The 11097-nt window shown below is 36.1% G+C and overlaps 2 protein-coding genes across 2 annotated transcripts; one reads left to right on the top strand and one right to left on the bottom strand.

The window, feature by feature from the left end:
• Positions 1-861: 861 nt before the first annotated feature.
• On the bottom strand, positions 862-4344 carry gig2o (grass carp reovirus (GCRV)-induced gene 2o). The gene is made up of 4 exons (XM_046839840.1): positions 4327-4344; positions 4109-4199; positions 3485-3514; positions 862-2248 (listed from the first exon to the last, which is right to left on the bottom strand). The coding sequence occupies exons 1-4, from the start codon at positions 4342-4344 to the stop codon at positions 1629-1631; spliced, it is 759 nt and encodes a 252-aa protein (XP_046695796.1). The 3' UTR covers positions 862-1628.
• c25h11orf53 (chromosome 25 C11orf53 homolog) lies at positions 3946-10832 on the top strand. Its single transcript, XM_046838494.1, has 5 exons — positions 3946-4458; positions 6754-6854; positions 8068-8110; positions 8262-8566; positions 9607-10832. Exons 1-5 carry the CDS (start codon positions 4446-4448, stop codon positions 10030-10032), a joined length of 888 nt encoding a protein of 295 aa, XP_046694450.1. The 5' UTR covers positions 3946-4445; the 3' UTR covers positions 10033-10832.
• Positions 10833-11097: the final 265 nt, after the last annotated feature.

The following is an 11097-nucleotide window of genomic DNA, read 5'->3' as shown; positions in this document are numbered from 1 at the left end:
TATTATTATATGATTTATTACATAATTTTTAAAGTCTTTCATACAGTAATGCAGTTTGCTGTAATGTGAGGGGTGTACTCAGTTTTGTAAAATAGTGTATATATTTATATAACATATGTTTTACTATAGTTATTTATAAGCTGATTGACATTAATAGACTAAAATATAATTTACCTAACAAATTCCCTCAATTCATCTTCACAAAACAATAACTTAAATATTAATTTAATATTAAAGTAAAGTTTTAGAAAGTTATTGCGTCTTCATTTGTAACTGAAATTCTATTTAATTGCATAATTTTGCTTTTTAAATAACATTTTTATTGTGATCTCTATCACTATGCCCTTAAAAACACAAAATGTCATTTTTATTTAACAAATTATCACATACATTTGCATAACTTTATTTAATTGCTGAAGAGATCCTCGGCTACTTTAGTCAAGGTCATAACTGATCTCTTCCAGACAACCCGTGGAACTTTCTGGCAAACTTTCTCTCTAATGTCACTGAGCATGCCAAAGCAAGGGAATGTGTCAGAGAAATATGCATTAAACAATAATTACTCTCCCAAATCTGCTGTTTATACAGTTTTAACAAATATATATTTTATCAAATTTACTTCAGAGTATGAAAGCTGGAATGCAGTGCTGCTGATAGTCTAAACAAGGTTGTGCATATTTTATATCATTCTCTGAACTTAATTTATTTAAATTTCAAACGGTCAAATAAGAACAATGAAAACATTCACAATTACTCAATAGTTCAATTTAATTGTATATTGGAAATCCAGCAGAGATATGCTGCCTTTGCATACTGCATGCTCTGAGTGTGCTATAAAACAGACACTTTATAGTCAATAAAAACATATTAACATTTTTTAATTTTGGATCAGTTTGTACAAAAAAATTTTTTATTTACCATTAAAGCAGTGGCTACTGACAAACAAACCATGTCTCCTCTTGTACCATGGCCTTACTAAGCATAAAAGCACAATTATCCAAGCTTTCTTAATGCATTTCTATTCAATTATATTTCTAGGCTATAGGTTATATTGCCATTAGGTAAGTAAACAATAAAATATGTACAATGAATCTGCAGCAGAAAGGAAGGTCATCCCATCAAAAAAATTCGTAAACATTTATAATTATATACAGCTAACAATAGAAACTTTGTAAGATGAAAATGCATTGACATTTATGGGCAAATTATAATCTGCTGTATAGAAAATATATTGTGCCAAATACATCAGACAAACATCCTTCCTATTTTAGCTGTGAGTGTGTTAGATGTAAAAAAAAATAAGAATAATAAATAAATAAATAACAATTGTCTGAGTTGTATTCACCAGTGACTGACCACCCACATTCTCAGAAAAAGACGGTCACTTCGTAACTTAGAGGGTATGTCTCGATCACATGGGAAAATGAGTGTATCTTTATATAAACGTATAAATAAATATGTACTATTAAATACATTTAAATGTAATTTGATGCATGCACCTTAGTACCGAAGGCAGGTCTTGACCTTTTTTTGACCCAAACACAAGACTGGGGGGCCCATGTGTCAGAACCAATGTTCTAGCTGTTCAAGAATGGATGTAGGGAAGTGATCTTTCACATGACATGCTGCTACTTCATACACATATGCTCTTTTTCAAACGGACAAACCATTTCTCCGCACGCCCAGCAGTCTCGCGTCTCGTGCGATAAGTCCAGAAAACTCTGGAGGCACGCGGGACACTTGTTGCTGCGCACGTGGCTCTGGACGAGGTTGCGCGTGTGGCTCTGGATGAGGTTACGCAGCTTGCGTCGTTTCCCTTTATCCACGCAAAACGCCACGTCGACCACCGTAACGCGTTTGGGGTCGTGCACGCAGCCCTCCTCTCCGCACGACCTGAGCACCGCGTGCTCGCTGTGCGGAGGCACCCATGCGCAGTCATAGCCTTCGTCGTGCCAATTCGTGCGCACTGGACAGCAGTCGATATTTTTCACTCGGCCGACGTTAACCTTGAGCTTGAACACTACCTGATCGCGTTTGTCGGTTCGGAGCGGGTAACACTTGGCCTTGCGAAAGTTGCGGGTTACGTACACGCCTTTTCCCAGAAGTCCGCGCGTGGACGGCTTGAAGCTGTTGATTATGATGTCTTCAGCATTGTCCACCTGTGTGCCATGATACATGTTGTACACCCGGTCCGATTTCAACTCTCCGTCATTTGAAACTGTCTTTTTGTCTTCAATAGCGCGCCAGCCTGCAAAACGCACAGCGCCGTCCATGAGCTCAATAAAAACATTTACAGAAGTGAAAAATCAGTTACTACTGACAGACTCCTCGATTAATGACGAATACATCTGAATTAAATCAATAGGGACCAAACAAAAAAAAAATCACTTCCTTATTTTTTTCGACGCCCTTATTTGCTTTCATTCTGGTCGAAGTGCAATGCAGTAGAACAGGAAATGTATGAAATGTCTGTACATTGCTGCCCATGCCACTGAAGATTTGCATTCAGCTCTCAAAATATAATAAATATTTCCAAAATCAATAACTGTAGATCTGCATGTAGATGTTTTAGATTCGTTTAAGCTGGACTCAAGGTGAACTATGAACATTGTATGAACTTTGCCTATAGTGCTATAAACTGAAACTTTGCATAATGCTTTAAAGTAAACTAACTGAAATGAGATAATTGTAAGTCACCCTGGATAAAGGCATCTGCAAGTTCCCTGAATGGAAATGCAATTAATGTTCAGCCCCCAGCAGGCTGTATAGCATAGCTTTATTTGTTTATCATTACAGGCTATTTATGTGCACTTATGTTCATTCTGCCTATAATTTTTTATTTTCATAGCACCTGTTCCAGGAGGTATCAACAGCATGAACCAACCTGCACTGTGTCAACAGGGGCCCCTTCATAGCAATTTATTATTTTTTAACACCACAGGCTAACGGAATATTGTTTTTTACACTGTGCATCTCTTAATAGCGTAACACCTAAGGTGGATATATTGACAAAATCTGTATATCCAAGTATGTCCACTAATGATCATAGGGCTTCCTTTGCTCTCTGAACTGCCTGAGAAATTCCTTTAGGATTCTGGATCACCTTCAGCCTAAGCACTTAACTAAGCAGAGTAGCATGAGGCCTGAGCGACACGATTTGAGCATAAAGGTACTGAGGTGCCAGCAGTAGTAGTAGTTCATGGGCCCTTTGCCATGAAAGAATTGTATGCATAATAAGCTAGCATTCATTGTTATTTATTTTTACTTTAAATGTAGATATTTAGATATTTAAGTGTGTGTGTGTGTGTGTGTGTGTGTGTGTGTGTGTGATATGTTTATAATGTAGTTGATGTACAGAGAGAGAGAGAGAGAGAGAGAGAGAAGAAAATAATGTATTTAATATAGGAAAGTGTTTTATTGTTATAATAGTAATAATAACTGTGTTTTAGTGGTTAGATAGCCACATTGAGTGCTAATAACTCACCTTGTGGCTCGTTCTGAGAGAGTGTGTTTTCTGGTAAAAAAAAAAAATGATGTACATTATTTTCACATAATTAAAAGGAAACACCCAGGATCTCTTGAAAATGGTTTGGGGTTCATGCTCATGAGCTATGTAATGAGCTATGAACAACACACAAACAAACACAAATATAAAAGCTAAATGATTGATAATGAACTGAATATGTGAGTAATTAAGTTTTTTATGAAGCGAATATAAATGGACTAAAATTAACTGATTTCCCACTGTTTGTCAAGTTGCTACACAGCAGACTTGGCGTCAAAACAGTCCGAATTTAATCTGACAGAAATTAATCCGTACATACATTTTAATACGTTTATATTCAACAGACAAATTCTGTTCCTAAAATTAGCCTAATAGATTACTTTGTGATGAAAGTAATCGGTTCAACCTGGCAACCCGTGTGCGAGGCGGCGGCAGCAGCAGCTACGTTTTATTAGCGTTTGACAGCAGAAGAATTGTGCCGTTGTTAAGGAGGGAAAAACACGTCCTCTGTGTGCTCATGGGACGTTTTTACCCAGACTGTCTTGCATCTGCTTATTAATTATTGCTATGCATTGTAATGCTGAAAATTAACTGATGATTAACCTCGACCTCCATGTCTGCCGTCACTTATCAGCCCAACACTTGTGTCCCATTTTTTCCACTTTTGCTGCAGCACGATGCATTCTCCTCTAATCTAGCATGTTAGCCTGGGATGCAAATAAACGAGAAACGTCCTGCAGCCATTTATTTGCATGTACACAAATCATGAAGGCTTGAGCAGGGCCACCAGGAGGGAGGTATAAATGTATGGGCGCGCTCACCTGGGCCTCTATGAGCATGTCAGCATAAGGCTTTTAAATGGCTCACTGTATCACTACTACTGGACTAGAAAAGCAAAGTGACCTCCTGCAAACACACTGTCGCCCGTAAGCCACAAGTCATGATGGAGACAGGTGAGAACTCTCTTCATTTTAGTTTATTTGCTCTGTGCACGTTATAAGAACTTCTGGTAGGGTAGTAATTATAATTCAGAAACTTTTTCATAAGCATAGTCTATATTTAAAATATATATTGTGGTGGACACAATTTTGAACTAACAATTTCTATAATATATTTATTGGACACACTTAGGCAAAATAAATATTACTAAACAAACCCTATTATTGTCACTGGGGTGGCAGCCTCCAGGGCACATCTTGTTTTCTTTTAATATGTTTACATGGAAATATAGCTATAGACCACATTTAAAATGATGCAATTAATTTAATTCGTAATTAGATTGGTGTATAGCTCTATACAGGATAGTAATGATTTCTATATATGAATCATTTCTAATGAAATGATACACACAAGAAAAAACAAGGACATGTAGAAATATTTTAGAAAGGATATGTAGAATAAAAACTCATACTTGATGAACATTTAAATACTGTTTATTGTGGTCATAATATAAATAGGAAAAAAGTGACAGTGTGTGAGAATTGGCATACAATTTTGAAGTAATACCGACGGGGATTTCAACAAATTAATTTTAGGTCAATTTTGGTTGCAAAATAAAAAAAAAACAATGCAATTTGTATGAACAAAATGAACATGAAAAAAGAAATGTGTTATTTATATGTATTATATATTATATATAATTGACACCAAGCAGACTAAGCATTTTTTTCAAATTTTTTATCAGTGCTTTATCTCTCTTTCTCTCTCACACACACTCAATCATGCACACATACACACAAACATGTCAGAATCAAAGTTGATATGACAATGTTCATATGCATCCAATTGTTACTCAAATATTTGACTACGTGTGTGTGTGTGTGTGTGTGTGTGTGTGTGTGTGTGTGTGTGTGTGTGTGCTGGTCTCCTTGGTTGTGACATTTACATTATTTTATTATTGTGTAGAATTCCCAGTCTTGACAGACAACAGTGTATAGGCTGATGCTTTACGTCATGATTGCATGACTGCACCATGAACATAACGCTGAGTTCTAGCAGCCATATAAAGTATAACATCCATTAGTATTTGGTTATTGACTGATCTATTTATATATATATATTTTGGCATTAACAATTAGAACATTCTTACTCGTCATTACAAGGAATTATTTATTAACGTAGTCTTAAAAAGTTGAAACCTCCAAATCTCTGACAACTGGGCAACAAAAAAATATTGTGATTCAAGTTTCCCACTGTAAGGGGTTTGGAGAACAGATGTTTGGCAATATGTGTCATCATACTCTATGCTTGCAGTCACACTTATGAAATAAGGGCTAGTTCTTCTCAGGAAACCATAAATTTTTGGCTACTGAAGCACTTATGTGTATTAAAAAATAATAGATGAGGCTTCTCATTTTTGATGTTGGTTAGAATTGTTTGTCTTGTGATATACCATGATTTTTTCTTGCACACTACTACCATTTATACAATAATTATAATCATAGGAATAATAATTTGTTAGTCTGTATGTGTTTTATGATAATAATTATTATTATTTATTTACATTCTAATAATTTCATTTCCTTGTTTCATCCTAGTGTTTTATTCATTTAGTTATTTCTGTTACCTCCGTCACTGAGCTGTACCTGACTCACTCTTACCACAACCAGGAAGGAATGTTTCACATTATCATGATTCCATGGAACAATGTGTGACTTAAAAAGACTAGTGAGCAGTTACTTAAAAAAAAAGTGAACACATATACGGTCACAGCACAAAATGTTAACTAGCTTTTTACTTTACAGTTTTAGCCAGATTTCCCCTTTTTTGTCAGGCATTAACTGGAAAGAAGATGATTATGAAAGCAGTGGTTGAAGTTTAACATTATGTTTCCCAGGCATTCGCGTTTCACAAGTTACATGAATATGTGCAGTATCTTTACATTGTAGGACTGGGATAAACCTAAATGATCTTGTTTATCCCTAACAATTTTAGGTGTCTTTTAAATGCTTGAGGGGAAAAAAAGTAATTACAACTTGTTAATGTAACACCACACCATGGGTTCTAGTGCCAAAGAAAAGCTAAATATTCAAGAGATAAACACATTTTGATCTCGGCCTAAAAACTGTAGATCTTCTGAGTAAATTAGTCATTTTAAACGCTTTTAGATTGTGGCAGAAATAACAAACTTTCTTTCAGCTTCTCCCATTAGGGGTCGCCACAGCGGATCATTGGTATTCATGAGCCGCATGTTCGATTTGGCAGAAATAATAATTGTATTTAATGTACATTCAATGTGCTTTCAACAGAGTATTCTAAGAGAGTGTACCAAGGCGTGAGGGTCAAGCACACAGTCAAAGACCTGCTAGCTGAGAAACGATCAAGGCAAACAAATGTACCACGATTCAGCGTAAGTTTTTAATTATTTCATATTCCTAGAGATATTTGTCATACGTTGTACTAACTTATTTATATTTATATATATATATTTTATATATGGAAAAACAAGTAAAATATTAGATTCTCCACTCTGGAGAGTTGTAAAATTCCTATAAACATAATGTTTTACTTGTAAGCAATGGCATGTGAGGGATGTGTTGAGAGATCAGTATCAGATGCACCTGCCCATAGAAGCACTGTCTTCCTGAAAGGGTCCAGATAAGTGGGGCATTGTCACAAGCAGACGGTTAAATGTAGCATTAGGTCACTGCCGGGACCTTAACCTCAACCAAAGACAAATAGAATAGATCGGTCCTTGTGCTAGGTTTGCTGCTACGTGTACATACAGACACCCCCTTTGCACTCCCATCCCCCTCCTTACTTTGTACTAATGGCCCTAATCGAGCTTCATGCAAATCTCTCAGGGGCAGTGCATGGCACTGGCACACAATTGTGGCAAAGTCAGCACCAGTAATAATCTTAAGCATTTTTGTTACATACATTTTGTTACATCATTTAAACATAACTTGGTTTAAAGACAATTCTTATTATTTTTTATAATAAAAATAATTAATACTCAACGGTTATCATAAAATAACTATTTGCATCTTTATTCGTATGTCAACAATACAAAGCCGCCACCCCCTCTTCTAAGTATTATCTATCGGGTTATGTTTCTAGTCATCTCATCATTTCTTTAGACCCTCAAGGCGCACACAACACCGGAGGCAACCGTGCACACACTCTCATACACACACACACACACACACACACACACACACACACACACACACACACACACAAGCATATGCATACACGCACGGGGTGGTGCTATTGTGACACTGGCAAATCACATTCAAATATCCGACCACAAAATTTGCCTGGCTTTCAACAGAATCAGCCTGTGTACTAGAGCCTTCCTGTCTTCGACTCTGTGTTCGCACTGGCTTTGTAAAAGCAGAGTGACACGCCGGGGATTTCGTATTCAGTGCTCCACCTAAAACCCATCCACCAACGTTTTATAATGTTTTGTTACACGTGATTGTTTAAAGTGTATCGTTGCCTTTTTGACAGTTTATACACATTATCGGAAATGCGGTTTAAGAGGATTCTGTATTCTTTGTGACTAACATGCTGCCCTGGGGGCAATAATAATTATATTTATAATTTTATGTGGTTTTCAGGCTGCAGCCAGTTCCTCCCAGCCTACTTTTGTACAAATGCCAGGTGAGCTTATTTTGTCTGTGATCATCTGATAAAGCTCCTACACACCACTATCTAATTAAACTTGTCCAAAAAACTGACTGCTGGTAGTGAAGACAGAGCTAATTCACTGACATTCAGTTTAGTAACACTGACTTCCTGCTTCCTCCTTCAGGTGCTCACATGCTTCCTGGATACTACAGCATGCGGAGGCCTTTCCTGCCCGATTCCGAACTGTGTCACCCAATGAAGCAGTACTCCTCAGACTCATACTCTTCTGCTCTGGGCAGCAAGGCCTTCTCTTATGAGCATTCATCCAGCTACCCTTCTTTTATCGACAGCTACTACCAGCCAGATTCTTTCGGAGATTACAGAAGCGCGACTGCTTACACAGCTGGTGGAGGGTCACTGTTTTCCCCGTCTGCACTGTCCACACTGCTGCCTACTCTGTCCAGTGAGACATCATCACATCTGCTCCTGGTATTGAGATGTTAATTAAACCACCTATCACTTTATAATGATAAGGGTCTATTAAAGAGATGTATCATGGGTTACGTTAACCATTTTATGACATATTTTTTTCACTATGAGCATGTAAAAGGTTATTATATTCTAATAGTGCATTATAATGTTGGAATTATAGTAATTACACAACAATGGCCTGGAGATTCTGGTCTGTTAAGCATATATATATATATATATATATATATATATATATATATATATATATATATATATATACAAAATCCTAAAATTATACTTTCAATTATTTCTAGTTTAAGAGTCTCTTAAATATCTAAAACAGTTTGGGAATTTTTTGTCAAATAGGAAAATATTTACATTTATGATGCATTCTTTTCTGACCTTCAACCACCAGGGCAAGTCATTCTCTACAAAGCATTCATTTAAACTATTTTAAAACAAAAACAATTTTTGCTATTTTCCATTTTTAGCTACTTCATTAGATTACTGTTGAGGTTGTTTAGATACGGCAAGGTTGTTGTGCGTCACAAATGTTATTGGGTGTTGTGCAACTCAGTAAAAGGTTTCTGCATGCTGTTACTCAAGGACAAGATTTGGCTTTTATATATATATATATATATATATATATATATATATATATATATATATATATATACACACACACATACAATTTGAAGTAATTTTCTTACATTTTTAGTAGATTCTTTAATCACTGGAGGTCTGCTCAAAGTGTTGTGGAATGTAGAAGTCTTGTGTTTCAGTCTAAGCTTATTATTTAGCTCTTTATCAAAATCATGGTATTTAGTATCTGCTGTGGTTAATTTAATAACTATAGTGAATAAAATATGAGACGTCTGTAGTTACAACAGTGACTGCAGCTTTGTGTGAGTTTAAGTGGTTAAAATGAAACAAATCAACATATATACATTTCTTATTGTCAAAGACAAATAATGTGAAACAGATTCTTAAGGGTTCTTTCCAAAACATAAGCTCATGCTGCCTTTGTTATATTTTTTCCCCTTGCTAATCTTCCACAGAGAGATCCATGGGAGCAGCCTTCAGAAGATCATGTCAGTCAGCCAGAGGTTCTTTGCCCTGAAGGCACAGCCCCCGTGGCAGATTCCCCGTCTCTGGGTGCTGATTCGGGCAGCTCTTCTCCATATCGGCTTTCGACGAGCCGTGGCAGCGGATCTGTCCCCTCTAGCTCCCAGCCTTACACTCTGCAGACACTGGAAGACGTCCATTACCCAGCTACCAGCTACAGCTCAGCCTCTAGCTACTCCTGCCCTCCATACATGACTAATCCGGGCGATCTGACCGCGGTGAAAATGGCGTCTGTCTCATCAGATGAGGCTGGTGGTGGCGTAGCATCTCTCAGTGACACCACTGCTCAAGGATGGGCCAAAGATGATGGAACCAGCTCATGGATGTCCTATGAGACATCCATAAGGAGGGCCTTTTAAAAGGCTTTAAAGCACTTAAGTGGATGTAGAACTGAACTGATAAAGAAGTTAAAACCTGAAATATGGCACCCCAAAACTTTTGGACTTTTGGTTGAAGTTTGCAATAAGCATAAATGCCTATATTAATGCAGTTGATAGCTGTGAAACAGCTTTTGTAGATGTTAGGAATTCTATTTTGAAGATGACCTTAAACAAAGGTTTCTGTTGGATTCATTGACAGTTATTATGAATAGCTCTAGGAAAATAACTGTGGGAAAATTAAGTAATCAAAGTTATTTTATTACTCTTTGTCTTTTAAGAATGATTGGTACTGACATATTAAACCTGCTTCAGACCAGCCATGTTCACCAATATGAAGGTTTAAAGCCATTGCAGGTGATATTTTCTATGCTTGTACTAACATTCATTACATTTTAGCATTTTAGAGATAATAATAGATCAAATTTCAGATTCAGCAACTGCAGAAACTACACCTTTTTTTTTTACCTATTTCTCAAACAAAAAAAGTTAATTTTCTCCTTTCTTGGACAGACATAAACATTCCTGTGCACCTGAAACTTTGGTTAATTATTATATAATTATTTTTTTATAATTACTGTCAATACATATTTGTTAAAACAATATTAGTAGATTGTGAAGCCCAGCATTAAGGGGGATTTCAGATGACCGGTCACGGGTAGTTAAGGTAGTAAAAACACTGATAGGTTTTATATTGATAGGCAGTTCATATTGTTTGTCTTATGTTTTTGTGCCAAGAAAACTATCCGAGGAAAATAAAAGACTTTTTCTTTAGTCACAAATGATGCATGTGATTTTTAGACAGGTGTTTTCTCAGCACCAAATAGATTTGCATGCTTTGTGTGCAGGTCCCACAATCTGTACTACTAGTGCATTGTATGTTTTAGTCTGCTGTTTATATATATATATATATATATATATATATATATATATATATATATATATATATATATATATATATATATATATAAAATATAAAATACGAGTATTGGAAATAACTTTTTATTGGGTTTTTTAAATCATTATTACTCTGTTTGCCAGATCACG

This window comes from Silurus meridionalis, chromosome 25 (assembly GCF_014805685.1).
Source record: "Silurus meridionalis isolate SWU-2019-XX chromosome 25, ASM1480568v1, whole genome shotgun sequence".
In the NCBI taxonomy this organism is placed as follows: Eukaryota; Metazoa; Chordata; class Actinopteri; order Siluriformes; family Siluridae; genus Silurus; species Silurus meridionalis.
Note: the sequence above shows the minus strand (reverse complement) of the source record. Positions and strands in the feature narration are given on the sequence as shown.